General features: G+C 41.3%; 1 protein-coding gene across 1 annotated transcript in view; it reads left to right on the forward strand.

Annotated features, from left to right (window-relative positions):
* The first annotated feature begins 6156 nt into the window (after positions 1-6156).
* CFAP69 (cilia and flagella associated protein 69) overlaps positions 6157-27163 on the forward strand; it is a 39540-nt gene continuing 18533 nt past the window's right edge. The window contains exons 1-12 of the mRNA XM_066628505.1: positions 6157-6282; positions 10572-10634; positions 11273-11335; positions 13046-13155; positions 14890-14966; positions 17249-17347; positions 20303-20452; positions 20568-20745; positions 21834-21957; positions 24507-24555; positions 24635-24756; positions 26058-26274. Of these exons, the coding sequence (XP_066484602.1) occupies positions 6157-6282; positions 10572-10634; positions 11273-11335; positions 13046-13155; positions 14890-14966; positions 17249-17347; positions 20303-20452; positions 20568-20745; positions 21834-21957; positions 24507-24555; positions 24635-24756; positions 26058-26274 (1378 nt within the window). The remainder of the gene's footprint in view (positions 6283-10571; positions 10635-11272; positions 11336-13045; positions 13156-14889; positions 14967-17248; positions 17348-20302; positions 20453-20567; positions 20746-21833; positions 21958-24506; positions 24556-24634; positions 24757-26057; positions 26275-27163) is intronic.

Raw genomic sequence — 27163 nt, forward strand, 5'->3', positions numbered from 1 at the left:
AGCATTTGTACATGGAATGCCCCAGGATGGGCTGCTTATTAGCTCCTTTGTCCCTGCATCCTCTCACTGTGCCAAACTGTCTCTCACATCCCATCATGTTACCATTCCCAATTTCTTCTCCTACCCTGCCTTTGCCTTGTTGTTCTCTAACCTCTCCATCCTCATCCCATAGAGATGAGGAGTTCCGAACCGGATGCCCCTCGGCTCCTGTCGGCTTTCCCCCAGGGATCAGTTTAAAAGCTGCTCTGCCACAAGAACTATTCTTGTTTTTTGCAGGCATACATAAGTACTAGCAGTACTCTTCCTTTACCACCTAAAAGGCAGCTACAGGGTAGAAGCTTATATTAATGAAGGATTTTAATAACCGTTAACATCTTGATCCAAAAACCAAAACAGTTTTAGGGTGTGATCTACAAAGGTATCTTCCCTTTGTGCCTCCTCTCTAAACCCTGGCAAATACCCAGCATACCTGAGAGCTGAATAAATTGGAACCAGCATTGGTGCTGCCTATTCCCGATTAAGATTGTTTTGCAATTGAGGAGTTACAACACCTCCTGGCCAGGTATAACACACCACCTGCAGCAGTTTTGAAAACTTGTGGCCTGTGCTGTATCCAATTCCCAGGTATGCCTAAGGCCAGTCAGGGCTTGGCAGCTTGTCATATGCATTGAAAAGAGAGAGTCATGTCAGCACAGTGGAGCACTTTTGGAGATAATGAATTTTCTCCCAATGAGATCTCCTGGTAAACTGTTATCTGGTGATCTTTATTAGGAAATATAAAGCCCTTTGAAACTCATAGCCACAATCCAGGTCGTGTTCATCATGCACCCAAATTCCTGGAAGTGCAGATGTTTCCCATTCTGTCTGTGATAGGGACATTTTAGTACACGCACCAAGAAATGTATGTGCATGTGCACGTCCACACCGGTGCATGTGGAAGCTTTTCATCTCAGAAAATGCCTTGAGTCTGGATCAGAACTGGCCTGTTTAGCACCTGGATGTAAATTCTTGGAAAGATTCTTGATGTATTAAATCTAGATTCAAAAAATGTCTGGAGGAAAATGTTAGCTTCAAATATTTTTCAAACTGTTTGTATGAAGATTTAGATATATTCTTTTATTTTAAAGTTTATTCAAAAAGGCTATATTTACAATTATATTTTGGGATACAGTCAATGAAATAGGGAAATATTTATGCTACATACCTGTCTAGAGTTTAGTCACATGTTAATTGGTTTGGCGTTTCACGGTGCAATTTTCAATCCACTTAAATGTGTGCAGGTCTTTCTTGTGTGTATAAGCCTGTCACACAGGATTGCAATACAGTTATAAACACACTGTGGCCAAATACTGCAGTTTATAATTATTTATCAAAGAGTGTTCTCAACTACTGTCTGATTCTAGAATGATCTGTCAACCCTAGCTGGCTCATACTGTTTCAGTCAAAATATTCATGCAAGGGTCTGTGGCTTCAACGCTGTGCCCATATATTTATATTTTGTTGTGTAATGTATATGTTCATTAACCCAACCCAGATCATGAAGATTATGACATAGAAGTATCTCCCAATGTTTTCAGTGAAACCTATGAATTGAGGTATAAGCCATATAAATTATTGAAGAGTTTAAATGTATATTGTTAGTCTATATATTTTTACAAAACTTCAAATATTTTATCAATTTCCTCTGAAAATTAATATAACTTTATTTCTCATTATAGCATCTGTAGTGCTGTAATGCTGCTTGATATACTTCTTGTGTGAAAAAAATAATTCACATACAGCAAAAACACTTTAAGGCCGCAATCTAACTGACCAGCATAGGTTTGGTGTGGCCCAGGATGCAACTCAGAGTAAGGGGATTTTAGTCCCCTTACCCTGACGCAGCACCACACTCTGAAATGCCCCCTCCCCACCTCTGTTCCTCCCTCCCTCCCTCCACCCTCTCCCAACCCCTGTGCCAGTCTGTCCAGGCCGGCACAAACTCATACAATCCCAGCACTGGGCCAGTGCACATCTGTGTGCTGGCCCAGCCTTCTCTCTAGTAGCCATGAACATGCTTTGTGGCACATTTGTGAGACTTGGGACTTGTGCTGGCTCAGGCAGCATTAGGGTTGTGCTGCCCATGGCATTTGTAGACCATTAGGCACTTCTGTTTTCCATGGATAAATGATTTTTTTTCTATTCATAAAAATGCAGCAAATGATTTCAATTTGTATGTGTTTTTAATTTTACAGACTTCCTTGTCAGCTGTAGCTTAATGTATTTGAATTGATCACAGATAAATTGTTTTAATTAAGATTGTTTTACTGTGAGTTTGTCTTTTGATTGTAACAATGTAGCCCCAGAGATTGGGGCAAAATCACTTTAAAAAAAAATGTTATTGTACAAATATGTAATGTGTTACAATCAGAATAGACAGCCTTCATTTGTGGAACATTGGTAACTATACAGGTTCAGTGTGCTATTATCTATAAAAGCATCCCTAATCAAGTTAATAAAAACAAATTAAAAATTCCTTAAGGAGACATGCTCTTTCTTTTCCCAATAATTGTGATCTGTAATGAGAGTGAAACTATCAGCTTTAAAAAGGCTAGGTAATATATATACAGTTTCAATTTGATACAATCCTTTGAACTTGTGAACACCTAAGGCTTCTCTCAAAGTTAAAGCTTCAGTAGACGAATCATTCCCAGTCATAACCAACATCCAGGTATGAAATGGTAAGAAATAGGTGCATATGTAGCTGGACAATCGACATCCATATAGGAAATTGATTAGAGGCACAATCCTAACCAAGTTTCAAGCACTGACTTAGCCGCAATGCAGCCCCAAGTTAAGGTAACAAACCTGCCCTTACCTTGAGGCCCTCTTGACTGCCTCCCCACTGTGGGATGCAGTGCATGCCACATTGATACAGCTATGTCAATGCTAGAAAGTTGGTTAGGATTGTGCCCTAAATCTTTACATAATCTTTAGCTCTTAGTAAGGTGTACTTTGAAATAACAGCCTGGTACAGAAACAAAGTACTTGGCAACAAAGCCTCCTGATTTCTTTTGAAATGAAAGGTTGTAAATATACAAAGGGCTTTTAAAGTCATTAAATTTGCTCTCACAACACCGGGGTAGATGTTATGTTTCTAGGGAATGTATTTATAATTTTACAGATGGGAAAATTCAACTGAGAGATTAGGGCATGTCCAAGGCCATCAAGGAAGTCCATGCTGAGCAAATAGTTAACATGTACAAACTAATCTTGTGTGTTAATTCAGAAGGTCTTGAAAAGGGAGATGACTAATAGGCACAAAGTCACAAAACACAAAATTATGCTAGTCTTGCAAACAGATACAATTTAGCATGCTCCTCTTACAAGAAATTCCAAATTCTGTACTGGAACAATATGTTGGATGTTGGATAAGATTATAAGGATCTTTTTATATATAAAAAAAAATGGATTACACACTGAACCAATGTGAACATATATCTCCATTCCATATGTTTTGTGTATTAATTTTATGCCTTGAATTTTTCACGGATTTATGTGCAATACTTGCTGTTAATTTGTAACTTTATACTTGTTCATCTCCACAGAGCTTTCCCATATCTTTCCCTAGAAATCCCTTTTACTGCCATCAATAAAAAAAGCTAACATTGAATATTTTGCCTTTTATGTTTATCATTGATGAAGAGCTTATGATCCAGTTCAGGGGATATATAAAACCAAGGTTCAGCATTATATGCAAATACTGTACTGAGTTCACGCTTCCAATGTCTTTCCTACCTTATTTGCATAACAGCTATCCAGTGCTGGCACAGCAGGGCCACATGAAACTGAGCCAGTTGTAGGTCTTCTCTGAAAAAGGGAACATTTGTTCGCTGTGGATTCAGTGCTGGTGGGATGGCACAGGCCTTCCCATCTGCACTGCCTACCCCCAAGTTGTCACAAATGTGCTTTGGTGTGTAATTTGCTTACACAAATTAGTACTGGTGGAGCAGGCACTGCTCTGGCACTGTGCAAGATTAGGATTGGGCTGCAAGAGAGTGAAAGTTTCCTTTTATGGTTTGTAGAAAACTAGAGGTTCCCATTTTGTCCCAATATGAAACCAAGATCAATCAATGGTTTCAAACTGTGATTTGAATAAACCATAATTACTCATATTTGGATAAAATGAGAAATTGCAGTTTGTTCCAAACTGCAAAGAGAAGCTTTAAATCTCCTCTCTTTGTATGTGAAATAAGGAAGGAAAGGGAGGGGAGCATTTGAAACCAAGGTTCACTAGCTGCTGAACTTGTATTACCAAACCATTGTTTCACATACCTGAAGTGAACCTCCATTTTGTTTTTTTCAATACATTTGAGTTCTTTTAAGCACCTCTCTGATTCAGATTACATAAAGCCATTATCAAGGTGCTCTTAACGATCTATACTTCCTCCTTTGGGAACAAGCTGGATAAGAAAAATGTTCTATTATGCAATGCAGTATAATTGAAGGTAATGTGTGGTTGAGTTTAAATAAGAAAAATGTTTGTCTTAACTTAGTGGAGAAAAATTTTTTGTGGAGGCCTGAAAGCATTAAAAAGGAAGGAAAGAAACCCTGAAACTTTTAGTACTTATTCAGCCTCTGACTGTGATTGACGATGAGACATGGGTAAGCTGACTGAAGCTAAATCCAGACAAGACTGACATAATTGTGGTTACCGTTTTTTATGACCTGGACATCTTGATCTAAAAACACATAAACTGAAAATATTTATCCATGAATTTGATTTACATTCAAGAAATGTGTTTAGATTCCGGGTGTAAATAAAGCAAGCAGATGGTGATTGGAAAATGAAGCATTTGCAATGTGCTCATTAAATGTGCTCAAGAACAAAATGTGCTCAGAAACCCAGTAAGCAAAAGTTGAACACACCAAGAATTCTGTCCAAGACAAAGACTATGTCATTTGTTTTATATATTCAGCAGATTCAACTATCCTTTTGCTCACAGTTAGGCTTGTTTGGAGTAGAAGCAACCAGAATTGCATCTTCCTCTGTTTATTCAGGTATAAATTGTTTAAATAAACTGCCTAATGAGTGTGTTGTGAATTTTAAACCTTGAGGCATATGCTGATATGAGAGTCAAACTACACATATGTACATATGATCCTACAATTGGACCATTTCAAAATTTGGGTAGCAGCATATTTTTATACTTTCCCCAGATGGCAAAACTAAGAGCCCAATCCTATGCAGATGTAAGAAGTAAGTCCCACTTGAGTCAACGGGGCTTACTCCCAGGAAAGTGTGGATAGGATTGCAGCCTAACACATCAGGAAGGTTAAACCCCTTCAAAGGCAGTGCCCAGTGATAATATAGTGTTTAAATTAACCACATGAAATCAATATGTGAGGATTTTAAGCTTTTTATTTTGTCATGTCCTACATTTTTCTTGGATGTCCTACATTCTGGGGTGCCTGGTCCTCTTGCGGTTATGTCATCTGGTCACTTTGTCCATGATGTTCTTTAGGATATAAGAGTACCAGAACACCACATTAGTGTCACACGAATGTGAGAGCCCAATCCTATGCATTTCTACTCAGAAGTCAGTCCCATGATAGTCAATGGGGCTAACTCCTAGGATTGTGTGGACAGGATTGCAGCCTCAGAGTCAAATCCTATGCATGTCTACTCAAAAGTAAGTCCCATTACAGTCAATGGGGCTTATTCCCAAGAAAGTGTGCAAAGTATTGCAGCCTCAGAGCCCAAGCCTAGGCATGTCTACTCAGAAGTAAGTCCCATTAGAGTCAGTGGGGCTTACTCCCAGGAAAGTGTGGACAGGAGGCAGCCTCAGAGCCCAGTCCTCTGCACGTCTACTCAGAAGTAAGTCCCATTGCGGTCTATGGGGCTTGCTCGCAGGTAAGTGTGGAGGGGCTAGTAGTCTGACTGAGGGACGGGACCAAGGCAGCCGGGGGGGGGGATCGTGCTGGGAGGCGGCCACGCTGCCTGCCCAGGGGGAGCGGAGCGGGCGGCCTTCCTCTCCCTGGCTGGGAGTTCGGCGCTCCCTCTGCCTCCTCCGGGGCGCCCTCACGCGCCGGCTTCTCCCGCTGCCATGGCGACCGCGCCGCCCAGCCTGTTTTGCCGTCGGCCCTGCTGAGAGAGCGCGCTGCTCGCCTGGAGCCATGGCGTCCCCGGCCCGGCCCGCGCCGGCGCCCGGCCTCCTGTCGCCCTCCTTGGCCGACAGACGCAGGAGCGCCTCCTCGTCCTCCCGCCTGGAGGGGGACCTCGGTGGCGGCGAACTCGGGCAGGTGAGCCTCCCTCTCCCCCTTCCCTGAGGGCGGCGCTGGGTTTGGGGCGGGTGGAAAGACCCCGTCCCTCCTCCTCGCCCCTGAGCAGCAGGAAAGTCCTCTGGACAGTGCTTCTCAAACTGTGGGTCGGGACCCACTTGGTGGGTCTTGCATTGATGCTACCGTGGCACGTGACTGCATGTGGGGAAATGAGACGAATCTGACTTTTAACAGAGACTATTTCTCAAACTGTGGGTCAGTACGCATTAGGTGGGTCGTGAGCCCATTTCAGGTGGGTCCCCATTCCCCTCAGCATGCATTGATGCTACCATGGCATATGGCACATGGCATGGCATGTGGGGAAATGACACAGATCTGTACTTTTAACAGAAACTATTTTTCAAACTGTGGGTCGGGACCCACTGGGTGGGTCAAAGCCAATTTCAGGTTGGCCCCCATTCATTTCAGTATTTTATTTTTGATATATTAGACTTGATGCTACCATGGGGCGTGACTGCATTTGGGGAAATGTAACAGATCTGTACTTTCAACAGGATACTCTGTATATGCTTTTAACGTTGATAGTAAATGGGACTTACTCCTGTGTAAGTGTGGGTAGGATCACAGCCTAGGATTGTTAAAAATGTTCCTGCTTGATGATGTCACTTCCTGACATGACATCATTTCCAGTGGGTCCTGACAGATTCACATTCTAAAAAGCGGGGTCCAGTGCTAAAGTTTGTGACCCACTGCCTTAGGGTTCTTTAGTGCACTTAAACCATCCCATTGACTTCACATAATTTTAAGTTATCTTTAGGGTTAGGATAAAAGCCTCTAGAGCAGTGGTTCTCAAACCACTGGTTGGGACCCACTTGGTGGGTTGTGATCCGATTTCTGGTGGGTCGTGAGAAGCTGGTGGCAGCCATCTTGGAAGATGGCAAAAGACCTAGGTGATGCCATTTTGGAAGCGGGCAAAGCCTGGGCATTGCCATTTTAAACTTCCCGGCATTGAGTCGTAACTAAGAGCGGCTTGCACATGTGCAAAGAAAGCAGCGTGCCACATTTCCCCAGAAAGCGTGCTGCTGCCTTCCAGCTGGACCTCCCTCTGCACTCAGAGGTTTCCCTCAGGGGGGCCAGGCTTGGATTGCAGGCAAAGAAGGACCAGGAGAGACGTGGACAAGCCAGCCAGGCTTCCCCCCCCCCCTCAGCTGGACTGGGCTGGAGAGTGTAGGCAGAGACCTGGACACAGAGCTTGGGTAAGTAGAGGCAGACCCCTGCGATCTCCCCTCTTGTGAGCCTACCTTGAAAGCAGAATCGCAACCACCACCACCACCCCACTGCCGTTCTCGTCCCCTGCATCACAACGTCTCTCCCTCTCTGAAATCGCCTGGAAGCCATGATCCTTTCCTGCCCTGGCTAGCACGTTCTCTCTTTATATCTTTGCTGGGGTGAGGGGGGATCCCTGGTTGCCTGGCTGCCAAGAGAGCAGCGGGGGGGGGGGGAAGGGCAAGCCTGGCATGTGGGGGGAAGGGAAGCACCAAGAGAGAGTGCTGCTCCCCCAGCCGCTTCTCAGATGTGCACCCTTCCCCTCTTCTTACTTCTCTCTTAGGCTGCAATTCTGTCTACTCTTACCTGGGAGTAAGCCCCATTGCCAATAATGGGAGTCAATTCTGAATAGACATGCTTAGGCTTGGGGGAAATGAGAGGAAGCGTCCCTGCTTTTCTTCCTTCTGAGGGGGATACTACTGTTTTATTTCCTTTATTTACAAAAGCTCAAGCTACTTCTTGTATTCAGGTGCATGAGTAGGGTGCACTTGTTTCTGCCTAGTGCTGAGCGCAGTATCAGTAGTCACATCAATGTTTGTTAGTTTCAAGCGCAACACAAGAAGTGGCTTGAGATTTTTTAAATAAAGACAGAAATAAAAACAGTAGTAAATAAATACACAAATATTTTTTTCCAGATGTAGTTTTGTTTTTTGCTTGATAGCAATGGTAGTGAGGACAGGGAGAATTAGAAGCTTCTGAGCTGGAATACTGTCTCTTGTCATTTACAGTTTGAGTTTCTAGGCAAGAACTGCTTGATGACATCACTTCCGGCTCTGACATCAATGATGTCACTTCCTGTTTGATGATGTCATTTCTGGCTATGACATCACTTCCAGGTTGCTGACATCTCTTCCAGGTTGCTGGTGGGCCCCAGACAGATTGTCATTCTCAGAAGTGGGTCCCGAGCTAAAAAGGGTGAGAACCACTGCTCTAGAGTGAAGGTTGACTAACCAAAGTCTCTACCGCATATCCCGCATATCCCACAGATCAAGTGTTACCATAAGTGCTTTGGGACACGTGTACTAACCATGGATGTGTTCCCTGAGACTTGCATGTTAAGGAAGTGTGGGCTGTGGCACATACATCTCTTAATATTGAAGAAAAAGAGTCAGAACCTAAATGTAACTAATACCCACGCATGGTTTATTGAGGGAATATTTACAGTAATAGGGAGAGGGGGAAAACCTGTAAAGCAACATAGTAACAACTGAAATTGAGTAGCAGACTGGTGCTGCTTTGCAAGCCAGAAGGAGGGGAAGCACAGCATCTGGAATAATTAGTGATCAGCCCATATGCAGCATACTGGATTTCCCAAGGTTCCATGGGGATTTGTAGGTATAACATATTCTGAACTCTAGAATTCTAGAGTTTAGCTTCTCGAACAAGCATGAAAGGGTTAGAAGAAACCTATGGATAGATGTGGGGAGTAGAATGAGTTAAATAAGATGCTGAAATGTGGTTGTATATTGCCTTGAGGGAGAATAAAATGAAGAACCAGTGTTGACTGGAGAGTATTTTATTAACCCAGAATAGGATTGGGAGCTTACTACCATTCAGCACTCTTGATCAGCACTTTGACACTCAAGAAGGGGAGCCAAAGTGCAAGTGAAAAGATGTGTATAGGAGTGATTTGAACTAAAAATAAAATCAAGAGAGCCTCAGAGTCCTTGCTGGATCAGTCAAAGGACTGACAGCCCAATCCTATCCCCATTTACCTGGGAGTAAGCCCCATTGACCTGGTAGATGGGACTCATCAGCCTGGGAAGGCAGCTCATCTGAGAGAAGGAAAACTCTGATCCCAAACCTCCACTGCCTTGTGGCTACATCCAGTTATGGAAAAGGCTTTAGAAGTCAACCTCGAGGCAGGACCCAGAGTCCCTGAGGTAGTTCATGGCTGAACACAGTAACGTTCTGGCAACTCCTGCAATGCCGCTGGAACCAACCGTACTGGCTTCTGCCTTTCCATTGGACCATTTCAGCGACATGGAGGGATTTGCTGCATAGGTAACAGTCTATCCTCTATATCTACCTTACCAGGCTTCGTGCACTGGAGATGACACTGTTCTCCCTCTTTCACTGCATTTCCCTCTTTCACCCCCTTGGTCTACCCCCCACTCTGCAGTGTTCCTCCCTCTGTGTGGCACTGCTGAGTGCTGGGCAGCCCAATTATCATGGGAACTGGATAAAAAGTTTCTCATGGCCACAACTGGCCCATGGGCCTTATATCTTATGCTAGAGCAGGGGTCTCTAAACTTTTTGGCCGAAGGGCCGCATCAAATATCTGGTACAGGGTCGAGGGCTGGGGAAAAAAATTAAATAATAAAATTTAAATAAACACATTAGAGATAGAACTTAGATGAATGAATAAATGAATGGGTTCAAATACCCAGGATTTCTCCAAGCACCACCTAAGAAATAAAGCACACACTTAAATGGACCCCCGTTCCCCCACCCCACAAGCACAACTCCGGTTGTGTTTGGTCGGCTGGGCCAGAGGCTCTCGGGATCAGAGGCTGATAGCGGGCCAGACAGAGGCTGGCTGCGGGCCACATTTGGCCCCCGGACTGGGGTTTGGAAACCCCTGTGCTAGAGTATAGGATGAAAGTCAGAGCTCAGCAAGCCAAGCACCTGGGAGATACTGACTATTAAGCTAAAAATTACCTGTACACTTTTAAAAAACAGTAATAAGAAATAAAGATAGTAGCAATAAGAGTGAGAGTAATTATAAGTAATAATAGCAATAAGTTCTTTTTAAGATGCAAATGCTCTAATTCTCAGGAATCTAATTTGTGGTAAATTTTGGACAAAATGCCCAATTATGTACTTGCATGATCCTTTCGCAAAATTGTGAAATAAGCCATAGCTGAAAGTGAAGGTGACAGACATCTCTTCAGAACCATGGGGCAAGGATATTGGCAGTCATGGAGTAAGGCCTATGTTACATATTTGGCAAATATTTATTGTTTGAATTAATCTCTTTTTAGGGTAATAACTTGAAATCTGTGGACCTTAATCATGTTGTCAAACTGCTTGAAGAAACAGAATCAGTAAGTATGAATAGAGCATCAGTACACCTTATTATACATCTATCAAATAAATTTGCTTTGGTTTCCAATTATTTCAACACAGCATGAGCCACAATGATAGTTAACAGAATGAAATTTGGACAATCCAAGGGTGAGGGATATTAAGAGCATATGAGCAGCCTAATTCTAAGGATTCACTTTAGCTACGTAAAGTTAAGCACAGATTTGTACTACTGTACTGATATATTATGCTTTACTTTCTGTCTTGCTTCCTTTGGAAAATTGGTTGGACTCATTTGACCCACTACTACCATTGTGCACTAGAGATCTAGGGTAGTTTTAATAGCTTCTGGACCATCCATCTCTCTGCTTGCCTCTACTGTCTTGCCTCTAGTACGGGAGCAGCCAACCTTTCAACTTTAGTGGTCCTGGACAATTGTGTAGAGGAGGGAATTTCAGTAGTAGCAACTTGTCATTTGTGTAACGACAAGCTGCACCTGCTGATATTCCCTTTTCTACACAATTGTTAAAGGTCCAAGAGCCCTAAAGTTGAAAGGTTGGCCATTCCTCCTCTAATAGTACCATGCTTCTGCAAACCCTGTTAAGCACTATTCATCCTCCTTTTTAACTGTAATTCAATTTTCAATTTCACTTTTAAGAGTAATACAGAAGAACAGCTCCAAGCTCTAAAGAAGATTATAAAACGTTATGAATATGGGATTGTATCCTTTTTTTCTTTCTTCTTTGGAAACAAAAATTGAACAATGGTATACAAAAAAAGAATATTCAAAATATTTTGTTGTGAATTCATTTGTTTGCTACATGTCAGATAGATGAGCACCTAAACAGATTCCTCTAACTGAAAATGGTACTATGAAGACTGCCCTGTTCCTCCCTGCCCCCTTTTTACTCTGGGTTTTCCTTATTTTTGGACTTTCCTAATTGCCCAGAAGCTTCTGTGATGGTTCACTAGCCTAAAAGCTTGTTCTTCCTTGGAAAACACCATTCCCACAGCCATGTGCTGGATATGGATTTGGTCCTTCTTCATGTCTGTTGTAGCCAAACCCCCTACTGATGTTGGCATGTACCTACCAGTTGGGCAGCCAAACTTGTCGATCTAGTAAAGAGGTGGGATAGAATGGCCAGGTGGGCTTCACTCGTCCAATCAAGTAACCTGATGGCATCATCAAACCTAGGTTATTTAAGTTCAGATACAGGGTCTGATCTTATTTACTAACCCACATGGAATGCTTGTACAGCCAGGTCAGCCCTGACCTAATGCATTACTTATAGAAAAGCTGTGTAGACAATATTGTATTGAAGTCACTTCATGTTCCTATCTGGATAATGTCTATCATGTATATATGATATGTGTACTTGAACTATTTAAAATTCATAATATGGACTGATACAATATACTAAATGTATAATTTGTTTTTTACATCACTGTGATTTTGGTTTATTTCCATGGGATCTAAAGAAAAATTATTTCTTTACTCAGCCTGTGGTTGGTCTGTGGAACTCCTTGCCACAGGATGTGGTGACGGCATCTGGCCTGGATGCCTTTAAAGGGGGATTGGACAAGTTTCTGGAGGAATAATCCATTACGGGTTACAAGCCATGATGTGTATGTGCAACCTCCTGATTTTAGAAATGGGCTATGTCAGATGCAGGGGAGGGCACCAGGATGCGGGTCTCTTGTTATCAGGTGTGCTCTCTGGGGCATTTGGTGGAGCCGCTGTGAGATACATGAAGCTGGACTAGATGGGCCTATGGCCTGATCCAGTGGGGCTGTTCTTATGTTCTTATCTGCTTCCATGTGTGGTCTGTAATCCAAAGTTCCATTTGTACATGGGTCTCCCAGTATCTGTAACCAGAAACTCCTATAATGAATGGCAAATGTGGCTTTCTTGACAATCATAGGGTCAGAATGCATAGTTTGGGTGCCAGATGTATTTATTTATTAGGGAAATCGAGAAGCAGAGTTTTTAGGATAGAACAACTTAACTTACCATCTGGTAAGTCTCTATAAATTGTATGATGTTCATTAAGGACATTTGCTTTTCCTTTGCCATGTTTTAGAAAGCCAGGAAATCTATGATGTGGTCTGGCTGCCAGCTGATTGCTAGTTCATTTAGCTCACACTTTCCTGCTATCCAGGGTGCACCACGAGGAGGCAAACTAGCATCACTAAGGGCAAAGGAAGCTTTTCTGAATCCTGTGGGTAAATTAGCTCTCTGGGACTTGAGTATTACCTTCACTATTGAAAATCTGGCACCTATTATCTGCTTAAACCTTTGTGTTTAATTTCACATTATATTTACATAACATTTGAAGTTAGTAGTCTTAGGTGCTCTTTTTATCTCTTTAAAGAAGTTATTGCACATATTCTTTCCCTTCACCATTTTCCTTGATTCTTAAACATTACCAAGCCTCTTAAGGATTTAACACAGATCTCTCACATTTTAAACCAATGTGCAGAAAAATGTCAGCTCTTCCATGACTTTATAGAACCTACATGTGAAATCCTTAAATTATATGGGTAAGCATTGCATTATTTATCTTAACACTGCTTTTTTATATACAGAGTCATATTGCTGTTATGTGAGCTTCATCTACTGATTCTTCCTGAAGTCTTATTCCTGTGGTCACAAACACTTTGGGATTAGTAGTTCAGCAAAGACAAAGCTGACATTGCAGCACTTGAGTCTCTATTATAATTACATCTTAGATGCAAGGAAACGGGATTCCCACAGGTGTTTCATTACTTTAGATGGGTTGGCCAGGTGATTAATGTCACCAAGAGATTAAACTTAAGTTTGTTAAAATGTGTTTTGTTATTTGAAAAAGCATCTTCACAATTATTTTAATATTTCAAATACAATCAGACTTATAAAAACTTTATATAAGTGTGCTGGAATACCTGTTCTCAGGTCTGTATTACGTTAGCTTAAATATAGCTTTAATGTATGAGGGCTCAGTCCTATCCAGCATTCCAGTACTGATGCAATGCTGCCCTGAGATAAAGGAATAAATGTTCCCTTACCTTGAGGGGGCTCTGTAACTGCCCCTCCACCACAGACTGCAGCATGTAACCCATTGGCACTGGAAAGTTGGATAGGATTGGGCTGTGAATTATCCCACTGAAACCTGAGCATCTGTTCTGAGCATTTGTTCTGACATAATTCTCCAGGATTATGGCTGGAGAAAGTTAGAAGGATTGAACATGTCTTCTTTAGAAAAAGTAAGCAGAATCGACAGTCTCCAAATACAATGCCTACAAGTTTCAAGCAAAAAAGAGAGCAAATAGCTGTATTTCACCAAATGCCAATTGCCAGAGAGTCTCACAAAGTTATGATGTTTTAGAAATAAAAACCTGTCTAATAGTGCATAATATATGACTTACTTATTTTTCTTTGGTGTCCTTTGGTTTCTCCCAAAGGACTGATCTATACCCTTACAAATGATTGTTACCTTTGGGGGTTTGTTTTGTTTTATATCTGATTCAGCAGAAAGAAATGGTAAAGGAGAACACAAACAAAACATTTTGAGTTATGAACAACTCCTAAGAGTTGTTTAGAAGAAAAAAGATCCCAGTGATGGAATATGATGCTGAACTTTGAGGACAAACTCATAAGGCAAATTGATTTCAGGGCCACAGTTTCCTAGATTATGGGCACACCTCTTTGATGGGTGTGCTTTCAGAAGTAGTTACATTGTTGCTTTGTGAATGTATCTAGAACTATATGTCTTAGAACTACATATTGAATGGAAAATACATACCATCTGAGTATACTTTCAATTAATCTTCCTTCATCTCTGTTATAAATAGCAATGTACAACCTGGTTTGGGCATGTGATTTATATTAGATATTATAAATGCTCCTTCTCTTTCAATTCACTTCTTGTTTTTCTTTTGGATTTTGTCTTATACAAACTAGTAAAACATTTTTATTGTCCTGGAAGATACCATCAAAATCAGATGAGCCACAAATAATTATCCTGACAAAACGATTCTCATTTTCTTACACATTTTATGAAAATTGTTTGCATAGTGATATCGATATCATGAATAGAATTTTACACAGGGTATTTTGAAAATAACTACTTACTAGTTTAAATAACTAATAAATAAGTTTAAATAACTGACAGCCCAATCGTATCCACACTTTCCTGGGAGTAAGCCCCATTAACTCTAATGGGACTTACTTCTAAGTAGACATGCTTAGGATTGGGCTGTAAAGATAGCAATAACAATTTTCTTTAAATTTTGTAGGTTACCATTTTATAAAAAGAAGTTATCTGATGAAGCAAACTATGCCAAAGAAGTTCAAGAATCAATTGCACAATTGGGTAATTTTAGACTCTATGTGTACATGCACATTCTCACAGACTTTGTAGACATATCTTTGTGTTTGTAGGATCCAATGCCCTCCAAGAATGATGGTACAGCTGCAGGGTTTCAGACCAAGGTGCAGCTCAAAGGCAGTGTGATGTGGTCATTGCCTGTGCCAAGGCTAGCTTGGATGCCAGTAATGTCCCAGCTGACAACAGTTATAGCTAGAAGTGACTGGAGCAAGAGCAGGGAGGTTCAACTGCAGAGAGAGCATGGAAATAAAGAGTGAGTCAGAGTGGAAAACAAAACAAAGGAGGAGATAGGGAGCAATGGGAGAAGACAATGGAGAGAAGGTGATTGGCAGAGATGAATGGGGATCTGGAAACCTTGAGAAGAAGGTGAGAAGCAAAGGGGAAAAGAGAAAGAGGTGAGACAGGTGGCAGGAAGGGGGAAAACTGCAAGAGACAAGTGGGAGGCAAGGCATCTTCCAACTGGACCTGGGTTGCAGGGCTTATTACCAAGTTAGTAGAGCCTGAACTCTACTAAATGATTGTATGCTGGCAGGGTAAGCACTTTAAACCATTGAAATGTCATACTCCAACCCCTAACACAGACTTGCTCCCTGATGATACAGATGGTGGAGGGGCAACTGTAGTGTTCCAGAAATTACCTGATAGATTTGCATGTTCCCAGGGTGACCAGATGTCATAACCACAGAAGAGGACAAGGCACCCCAAAATGTAGAGCATCCCCCAAAATGTAGGAAACAGCAAAATAAAAGCTAAAAACACTTGTATATTGATTTCATGTGGTTAATTTAAATACTACATTTTATTATTACATTTAAAACTATATTATGTATAAGTGTATTATATTATGTATAATTAATTACATATATTTTATTAATTGCAAGAAGACTATGTGCTGGTCGCTCAAAGGGAAAAGGAGGACATTTAAGTTCTTTTCCAGGACACAAAGCTAAAAAGAGGACATCTGGTCACCCTGCTTGTTCTGTACAGGTTTTATTTTATCTAAGGTATCCTACTTACAACTCAGTCCTAACTAATCCCCCGCCCCACTGATGCAGCAACAACGAAAGACTTATCTTGCTACACCAACAGAGTGTGCACTGCGTCCTGCAGCGGGGGTGGCAGTCATGCAAGTAGTTATGTAACTGTGCTTGATGTATGTCCAAGGATAGTAAGGGAAGGGGATAGGATCCTAGCGCAAGTCACTGCAATCAGGATCCACCCCCTCCCTCCCTTGATCCTGCTAGGTTCCGCCTCCCCGTTCCTCCTGTGCACAGCCAGCAGAGGCTGTCAGCCACTGACCCTGCTGCCATTTGAAGTGGTGACTCCAAAATGGCTGTACACACCTTCACATACCCATTTGCAACACTGGAACTTCTGCTCCACTGTCATAAGTGTAGGATTGGGCTGTTCCTTTATTCTTATGTTTTTGAAGCCAGCCCTATTTTGTTTTCTTTACTGTTTTCTGTGTTTCAAGTTTAGCACTGTATGCTGAAGGCTGTGCTTTCTGATCTAATGGGGCAGAATGGATTTTCTTTCTTTGTTGAAAAGTAGAGGGGTTGTTCTAATTTTCTACTGTTTCCTGTGGTATGGATTACTATACCAAGGTATTCTACCCACCTCCACCCCTTATCAGATCTCAAAATCGACAGCTTTACTGTAAAATACTGAGAAGAAATACATGTTACAATTGTAATGGCAACCTTCAGTCTCGAAAGACTATGGTATCGCGCTCTGAAAGGTGGTTCTGGCACAGCGTCTAGTGTGGCTGAAAAGGCCAATCCGGGAGTGACAATCCCTTCCACACCGGGAGCAAGTGCAGTCTGTCCCTGGTCTGTCTCCCTGGCTATGGGCCTTCCTTCTTTGCCTCTTAGCCTCAGACTGTTGGCAAAGTGTCTCTTCAAACTGGGAAAGGCCATGCTGCACAGCCTGCCTCCAAGCGGGCCGCTCAGAGGCCAGGGTTTCCCACTTGTTGAGGTCCATCCCTAAGGACTTCAGATCCCTCTTGCAGATGTCCTTGTATCGCAGCTGTGGTCTACCTGTAGGGCGCTTTCCTTGCACGAGTTCTCCATAGAGGAGATCCTTTGGGATCCGGCCATCATCCATTCTCACAACATGACCAAGCCAACGCAGGCGTCTCTGTTTCAGCAGTGAATACATGCTAGGGATTCCAGCACGTTCCAGGACTGTGTTGTTACATTATGTTACAATAATGGCACAAATTCACACAATTGATAGTGATGCATATCACAATTTGTCTGTTTATTCAGGTTACTTAATGAGGGTGCCATGTTCTCAAGTAAGGATACAAATCTGCAAGTGTGTTATTAGCTTCTATCATGCTGAGCCACCAAAGAAAGAATTTGAAGGTACAGTTTTATTTATATTTAATGGTACATTTTTAATACCTACTTAATAAAAAGTAGTCAGTTACTTTATCATAGCCTTGAGATCCTTATTCTGTTTTGGAGGAGCACACAAGTTAACTCCTTCTGCCACGCTTATAATGCAACATATAACATGAGCATGCAGTATGGATGCCTGCTGCCAGTTTTCAACCCCACTCCCCCTTTTTCATAGGAAGGACGAATCACATGATCCAGGACTCCATGCATTCAGATGTCTGCAAATCTCTAGCACACATTATGTAATTATCAGAGGTGTGATATTTTCGATGGTAGCAAAGTAAAAACACATAATGCTGCTTAACATATACTGTCAAAAAATAAAAACATTTAAGAACACCTCTAGTTATGTGTATGGTGAAGGAAGATACATCAACCTATTCCTTCATTGTGGGAACAAGATTTTCATCTCTAGTAAAGGTCCAAATTGAACTGCATATACTCTTAGTAGTGATAACTTTAGGAGAAGTTACCCAACATTTGCCAATATAAGTTTCTCGCTTTAGTTTGGGCATCCCTCCTTCTGGGTCGTCTTCTTGTCTATCAATGCAGCTACTATTGTGTGCTTTTCAGGGTGAATTGATTTAAAACAGGATGATGTAAATAACTGGTGGGCAGCCCAATCCTTTGTAACTCTCTATACAATGATGCAGTGGTGCCAACTCAGCTTCCACTGTATCTCTCAAGGAAGTTTCAGCATGTTGAGGACTTCTCAGGCTAAAGGAGCATTTGTTCCCTTGCCCCAGAGTAAGCCCCAGCAGCTGCCATTGGTTAACTCAGACCTGTGCCAGCTCTATAGCTGAATCAAGTCTCCATTGACTAGTGAAAGTGGATCATCGCCTCCCCTATCCCAACACTGCCCATTCTGCTCATCCCCATTCCACCCCTCACTGCCTGCCTCCTGACCCCTGAATGAACTTACTGGTGGCAGTGGGCATCAGTTATCCATCGTAGTTTGGACTTGGTCGCTTGTCTCCTGAGGTGGCTGCCACTGTCACTATCACATCTGCAATCGCTGTAAAGCTGTTTACACAGCCGGGACACTTCCAGTGATGTAAATGGCCCTTCAGATTTCGCCTTCAAATGCAGTTTCTATTTAAAATTTTAAAATTCCTATTTAAAATCCTATTTTAAAAATTTCTTTTTTTAATGGCAGAGTAACACTATATAATAGCACTGTTTCACTAATTTTAAAACAATATTTTTTTTTAAATAAAAGGAAGTAAATAGCTAAAGCCTACCTCCTCCACAGGTAAAGAAATCACTAGGGGATTCAGAGGGGAAATATGGGGATAGTCATGAATCTCTGGGCACTAATTCACTAGCCACTCTGAGCTTCCTTACTCAATATAGTCAGGGGAATTGTGATGAATAACCAGTGATTTGCCCCTTGAGTCACTTTTTTGAATTGTCCTAGTAGTTTCCTTTCTTGAAGGAGGGAATCTTTAATTACGTACTTATTTCCTCTCATTGCTGTTTATATTATTTTATTTCTTCTGTGTGGGAGAAGAATGGGCCCAAGGGCCAGAGAGGCCATTCAAAGAGCAAATCAGAGGCTATTCAGTACTAGTGACCCAGTACTCTTAATTGGGAAGCAATAAAATCAGCCGCAGCTGTTAAGAGGAGGCATTAAATTAGTTTTGGAAAGAACCTATGCTGAATAGAACTTCATTCTGAGGAAGCATTATAGGAGGTTCTTGGCCATGAAGAATGGCATTGCTGGATAATAAAGCACTGTATTAATTGTAGAGCTATGTGGTTATTCTGGAAAGGCAATACCTCAGCAGCACTAAAAGGACTAGCAGAAGAACCCCAGATGCCACTGGTGCCAAATTATTGCTTTCTGATGTTTTTGATGTAGTCAGATAACTTTTTCAGACTTGGTTTGTAGCAAATTTTTTCTATGTGATTTTTTTTAAAAGGACACATTGGGTTGTATATTAAAAAAGTGAATCCTGACTAACCACCATAGAAATCAATGGAGAAAAATTAGAGCCTAATCCTGAGCTAGGCACTCTGGCTTTCCACTGGAGTGTGCTGTCGCAAACGTGCCATAAGGCACATCTGTGAGGCTTACTGCCGGGCCAACGTCGGTGCTAGCCCATTGCTGGCCAGCACTAGGATAGCGCCGGGCAGGCACCCGTCCTCCACTGCTCGGCGGTCTCATGGAGAGAGGGTGGGAGGGAGGCGTGCCGGGGAGGTGGGGGGTGGAGAGATGGGGAGGGAGCGGGGAGGCAGGAGGTGGGTCCAGTGGAGCTCAGCTCCACCGGATCCTGTCCATTCGTGTAGGGCTCCGCGCCCTACACAAACTCCTTTACTTTACCGCCAACCTTATGGTCAGCGGTAAAGTGAGTAGCCCCATTGCGGGGCTGCTTCCCTTACCCGAGGGAAGAGGACGAAAGTTCCTTTCTCCTGAGAAGCTACCTGCAGCAGACTGCAGCGCACAGGATGTGGCGGCAGCCGTGCACTCCAGGCAGCTCACAATTGGGCTGCCCATCATGACTCATTGAAGACCCATTAATTTCAATGAAACATACAATCCTATGCACACTTACCAAGGAGTAAGCCCCACTGAACACAGTGATACTTCTGAGTAGAGATGTTTAGGATCACTCTGTTAGGAACATTCTTTGATTACAACCCATTTACTATAATTGAAATAATTGGTTTAAAAATTTAATCGGATTTTTAAAAAAATAGAAACATGGTTTTTATCCACCCCATTATATTCAGATACCATTTAATTCAAACATCAAGCCTCTGATTCTCACCAGCTTTAATATAAACGTGTTAGAAATTAATTTTATTTGCAAAATTGGCTACAGGCAGTTTTTGTACAGTTTTCTGTGATGATGTTCTCTTCAGTTATTGCTAACATGACTTTTGTAATATGACTTCTTTCAATTATTATTTATGCAGTTTACCAATCAATAAGTGCAAGCTATAAAAGACAAATGGTGGAATTAGGAGGCTTAGCAGAAACGTTAGTCTTGTCATTGGCACTAGTTGAAAACCAACTTTCTGAAAAATTATGGATAATTAAAACATTGCAGCATCTTTCCATTTCTGGTTAGTATAATTTATATTTTTAAAGTATATTTATTCCTAATAATTTTCTGTTTTGCTTTCATTTTCCATGAAACGAGAATGAAGGGAGCTAATTATTCTTTCTGTTATGTTTCAGAGGCAAACTGCAAAGTTATGATGAAAGCTCAAGCACCATCAAGATTATGTTCTCATATGAATGATGCTGACCCTTCTGGGCAGCTGCTATTCCGTTCCTCAGAAATTCTCTGGAATCTATTAGAAAAAAGCTCCAAGGAAGATATCATTAATCAGCTCAGCAACCTGGAATGTGTACAGTTAAGTGCACTCAAACAGCATATAAGCTAATTTTCTAGTACTTTAGTGGTATCTTACATTTGACACACATTTTTTTAAATGCAGAAGAAACATTTATTAATATTCACTCAGGCTTGCAAGGTGACCAAATAAAGGAATGTTTTTATTACATTTTAACATGTTATTATAAAATTGATAAAGGATAAAATACCATATACATATGTATATTCGTTAGATTTGCACCACCTATACCCATCTCAGTTCACTTTCAGATGTGGTTTCAGCACAGAAACTGCCTTGGTCACTCTAATGGATTACCTATGTTATGAAAAAGATGTGGAGGCAGCCAGTCACTGTTAGTTGTATTTGCTATCATCAACCGTTATATCTGTCTGGATAGACTCCACAAGTTAGGGACACTGATTTATGTTTTTCTACTCCTTATCTGGAGGGTCAACTCCAGGAAGTGGTGCTGGAGACTAAGAGCCCAATCCTATCCAACTTTCCAGCACCAGTGCAGCCGCAATGCAGCCTCGAAGTAAGGGAACAAATGATTCCATACCTTGAAGAGGTGTCTGTGGCTGCTGCCCCATCTCAGGTTGCAGTGCACACCCCATTGGCACAGCTGCACCAACACTGGAAAATTGGATAGGATTTGGCCCTAAGGCAGACCTTGGGTACTCATCCACCAAACTGCTGAGGCAGCCACTTCAGTTGGTCTCATGGATGTGCTGGCCCTCCTCATCAGACTCAGACCTTTCTGTGAGTTGATAGTCTGCTCAGAGAGATGGTGTTCAATCTGTTCTAGACAAGTCTGCATTATTTGTAAGGATTAATGGTGGTTAGAGGGCTGCCAGTGGTTAGAGGGCTGCATTGGCTGCCAGTCCATTTCCAGTATAAATCAAAGGGCTACACTTACGATTAAAGTTGAACAAAAAGTCCCTCAGTCCCTGGCAGCTGTGTGATCCTGAGGATCGTGCCACTGTCTCCCCCACCGCCTCACCCCTTAAGGGGAAAGGGTCAGTGGTTCTTTGGTTAGTGGGTCACAACCCATCAGTTTGAGAACCACTGTGAGGAAAAAATACTGACTTCATTTTTTCCCCCTTAGTGCTCTTAAGGAAGCATTTGTGAACTTACTTTTACATGGTTCTCGCCATTATGATCGTCAGCTGAGGAATGACATTTTAGTGATTGCCACCCTCGTAGCTCAAAACACAGGAGCACCAATGATTGTATGTATGCTTGACTTTCAGTACTGTATGTCTATTTTATGACAAGCATTTTTGTAGCAGCCAGTAGTCCATAGAGGCTTGGGACTGGACTTGTGTTCCAGAACTAGCATTTGTTTTGTAGTGCTTGCGTTGTTAAGGTTATAAATTTCTGTGCTAGTTCCATGGTCGATGGAACAGCCAGGCCACTTCTTTGTGTTTAAAATTAATAATGAATAGTGAAAATGGGGTGGTAAAATGAATCTACCAGCAATTTAGGGTGTGTTCACGTGCATTCTTCTTTGAACATCAGGTATTAGGTTTACACCTTAATTAGACCATTGTTTTATGGTATGAGATTATTCCATTTTAGTAATTTGTCTTATTTTCAAGAAGGGTTTTATTTTATCTATGCTCATATTTAAGCATTTTGAATTGTTTGCCTCTTGTTCTCAGGCACAGCAATGATCTAAATTTTCTCATTGGAAAATATACAAAATCGTTCAGACATCACATATGACAGTGGTCCAAGTATATGCTGATACTAACTAGAATATAGGTTTTCTAGTTAGTTCTGAATGAAGTGAATGCAAGTTTTTACATTTATACTGGATGCTCATCTTTTACATATGTTTGTCTGGTATTTTTATATACATTTTTTTTCCACTTAAAGTACAGAGCAATATGTATAGCCTAATGCAGTGTTTCTCAAACTGTGGGTCAGGATCCACTAGGTGGGTCATGAACCAATTTCAGGTGGGTCCCACTCATTTCAATATTTTATTTTAAAAATATTAAGACTTGATTGTACCAGGGTATGTGACTGCATTTGGGGAAAATTTACTACTCTGTATTTTTAAGAAGCTACTATGTATATTGTTTTTACAATTACAGTAAATGGAACTTACTCCTGGGTACGTGTGGATAGGATTGTAGCCAAGGATTGTTAATTTCCTGTTTGATGATATCACTTCAGGTCATAACATCACTTCCATTGGGTCCTGGCAGATTCTCATACTAAAAAGTGGGTCCCAGTGGTAAAAGTTTGAAAACCACTGGCCTAATTTGATGAGTTAGTCTTTTCTTTCTCAGATTATGAATCCAAAAGTTTTCTTTTAACAGGTATGAGCATTCTTTTGGTAACAAAACAAAAGAAACTTAGTGCCCAGAACTAAATAGCTTTCCAGCACCAATACAGCCCCAAGGTAAGAGAACAAATGTTCCCTTACCTTGAGAAGGCCTCCGTGACTGCCTCCCCGCTGTAGGATGTAACACATGCCCTGTTGGCACAGCTCTATCATTGCTGAAAACTTGGATAGGATTGTGCCCTTCCTCTCATAGGCATATAGATTTTCTCATTATACTTAGAGTAGCTAGTATTCTATAGAAATCATATAATACATAATATCCTAACTGGGTAAAGAAGCAGTTTTTGGAGGTGATTCTCTTAAACTTAGCTGAGGGAGAACGAACCCTGTTTATTCTGGCACAACATCTTTCCAGTTTTCTTGTGTCTTTTCTGATTCTTTTGGGGCAGGGAATTTGTTCATTTCTTTTGCTATGTACCATAAATGGATTTGAGAACTCTTTTTTTTTTAAGTGTATAATAATAATAATAATTAATGATCCATTGGAATTTATGTGAAAATTACAACATCCAAACAGTCCAGAATTGGTGGGAGCATAAACCAGAAAAAGTAACAGAAAATGAGAGAGTGAAGATCTTGTGGGATTTTCGAATACAAACTGATAAAGTTTTGGCACACAATACACCAGACATTCCAGTAATAGAAAAAAAATTAAGTGACCATCATCGATATAGCAATACCTGGCGATAGTAGAATTGACAAAGTAAAACATGATGAAAAAATTGGTAAATATCAGGTTTTAAAAACTGAAATTCAAAGATTATGGCGCAAACCAGCAGTGGTGATTGGTACACTGCGTGTAGTTCCAAAAACACTTGAATTTAAAACATCTGAATGTTGACAAAATTACTGTCGGTCAAATTCAAAAAGCTACTTTGCTTAGTTCAGCACACATCATTCGCAAATATAGTATGATGTCTTAGGCCCCTGGGTGGGGCCCGACTAGTAATTAATGCCAAGTCCAGCTAAAGAACGGGCAGCTGTGATATGCAAAACAATAATAATAATTAGTAATAGGAAATCATATGCAGAAAAGTGACTGATTTGGAGTAAAGAATCAGTGGGTGGGGGGAAGGTTAAACCCCAGATCCACTAGCGTTCCTGGAAGGGGGGAAAAACGCTTTACAGCTGCCAGAACACCAGTGTAAGGCGGCCCTCGCCTGCAGAGCCCGTTGCAGCCGTGAAAGCAAAAACTTTCAGCAGGAGGAAGAGACCTGACAAAAGGATGCAAGTGAAGGGCAAGTCATTCTAAGAGGTCTGGTGTGCACTTCCTCTCCTTTCTTTTGTGGTGAATCCCCTTTCTTGAATTTTCTTAAAATTGATCTTAGGGTTATGAGGATTACAAAAAGAAAACTATTAACAATTCCAGTGAAGTGCAGTGTGTGTGTGTGTGTATTTGTAAATATATATGTATGTATTTTTTAGGAAACTGGATTTGCCAAGCAGTTAATACTATTTGCCACTTTTGCTGAAGGTAAGTAATGAACTTTTACTGCTAGTTATCAATGTAGATTCACAATCGTTTGTAAAAGTGGCTTTCATTTCTTTCTCAGTGAAAAGTCATAATCCTTTGGTAAAAGGCTTCAAACTCACTTACTGTTACGAAGATTTTGAGTTGAAAAAGCTGCTGTTCAACATGCTTGCTGTACTAGCAAAAGATTTATGTTCTGTGCAGGTAGGAATGGGAACATTTAATCATTTTTAATTATTCATGTTTACATAGTTCTTTATAAACATGTTCTCAAGAAGGTCATTTTGTGCACCAGTATGCAGTTTGAAATAAACTGCTGTTTTAGCATTACAATAGAATTTTGATTGTGAGACACTGCATGTCCAGGTTATATTTGGAAACGTGCAAGATTATCTTTTTGTGTGCCAGCACTTATTGAAGTGGTCCACCTACAATATAAATCAGGTCTCTGAACTCAGCCCAGTTTCAGAATTAATGTAGAAGATCTTGTTGTTTTAGCTTTTTTATAAATAGAGTAAACTTAAATTATGCAAGACATGTGAGACATTCAAGAGCTTCATGACTTCAGTGTAACTACAGAGATCAAAATATCCCGAAGCATGCTTAATAATTGGCTGATCTTACAGACTCACAATAAACTGTAATAATTGCCCTGTAGAATTACCAGTAAATAAGAACACACTCTTGCTAGTCATTTGCGTTGATGTGATAGTTGGAGGATCATTTATGTTATCAGTGGGACCTATTATGTTGTCCTCTCCTGCAGTGTAAACTTTCTTGCCGAAGAAAAACTTCAGAAGAATAGAGGGAATATTTCTTTGCAACTCAAATGTTGCCATAAAGTATAAATGTCCAGTACAGATTCTGGAAACAAGAGCCAGAAAATTACTAAGAGCGCAGTTCTAAAGTGCTCTTTGGCTGGTGTAGTTCCTTTGCACTGGCCTCCTGGTATCACAAAAGTGCCATAAGGCACTTCCGTGCCACTAGGAGAGTTGGCAGACTGGCACACAGAGGTGCAACAGCCTCCAGGGCCCAAATCTGGCCTTGCAGCACCAGCCCAAAGTAAGTTTGCACCAGTGGAGAGCCACCAGCATGAGGGTCTGAGGAGGTTACTACTCCAGGGTGGGGAGAGGGTGGGGAGCAGGCCAATGGGAGGACCAGCCCAGGAGGGGGGCGGGACCAGGATCTGGCACTTAGGCCAGATCTTAACCCACCCTCCTGAGCAGCCAGCCCTTACATCAGAATACTTGGATCTGTGCCACCAATTTAGGTGGCGCAGATCCGAGTAGACCTATAAGGGCAGCTGCCACACAACACGGGGTAAGGGGAATGAATTGAGCTACAACCCGGACAAACCCTGCTCTGAATGTAGCGTAGGCTGGCCAGCCTGCCTACTACAGCACAGATTAGGATTGGGCTGCCCAAATATTTTGTTTCACTTTTATAATAAAGTTATTTTGGATTGTTTTTCTTTCAAATGATATTTATATCTTATCTCCTTTTAGCTGCTGCACGACGGTAAGGTTATACTGGCTTTGTATCATTATGTAAAACCAAATGAAAAGCCAGGAGTGCTTGACTGGTCTGCAGCTCAGTATGAAGAATTACAGCTTCATGCAATTGCTACCTTAGCTACAGTGGCTCCCTTGTTGATAGAAGATTACATAATGTGCCAAGGAAATACTCGCCTTCTCATGTTTCTAGAATGGTGTGCAGGCAATGGTGAGTGGACATGATAGGACTACTTCTTAATTATACATGGTGCTCCTAAATACACAGCTGAACTCAACTTACATCTTCTAAGGCTGAGAATCAAGGGTTACAATTACACAAACAAGCTTTTCTGCTTGTTCTTGTTTTTATGTTAGGAAGAGACTGAGAAAATCAATTTTCCCCTCTGTGGGGCTTTTTCCCATCCACTGCATAATTTCAGAGGAAAATTCTATAGATTTCAATCATCTGAAGACATCTCAAATCTGGTGAACTCCATAGTCTCAACTATTTGGATATGCCATGTTTTTTGAGGGTTGCCAAAAACAAGGTTGACATCGACCCCAGATTACATTGCAACATGTGTTTGAAAATGTATGGTGACTGCAAAACAACTAATTGTGTAGTAGTAGAAGTAAACCTTTATTGGTATAATATGACTATTAGAAGATAAACACATAAGCATAACAACATCAAATCAGAGAATGAACCACATTCATTTCTCTCTACCTTGCCATCAGTTTCAGGAACCTGGCAACCCTCTCAAGACTCTTAACATCCTCCACCATAAAGATGCACCAAATCTTACTATGATTGGAAATTGTGTAGTAGAAAAATTGGTAAATTTAATTGGTCAATTTGGCTTTGCCTTCACATGACTGGTTGGAGTTCAGAGTTCTACTAATCTCCAGATCAACGATACCTTTATTGGCATAGCAGACATACAATAAACATATATAAAAACTTGTAGATGAGTTAAAAAAAATACTATCCTTTCTTTGCAATTGCCTCCTCCTTACCTTAATAGATTCCCTAAAAATGCAACTTTCCCGGGAAGATCTTTATTATCCCCTGAAAGGATAAACCAAATTTTTTCCCAACCCATCCTCCTATCAAGAAG

Source organism: Tiliqua scincoides, chromosome 5, assembly GCF_035046505.1.
Source record: "Tiliqua scincoides isolate rTilSci1 chromosome 5, rTilSci1.hap2, whole genome shotgun sequence".
Lineage (NCBI taxonomy): Eukaryota > Metazoa > Chordata > Lepidosauria > Squamata > Scincidae > Tiliqua > Tiliqua scincoides.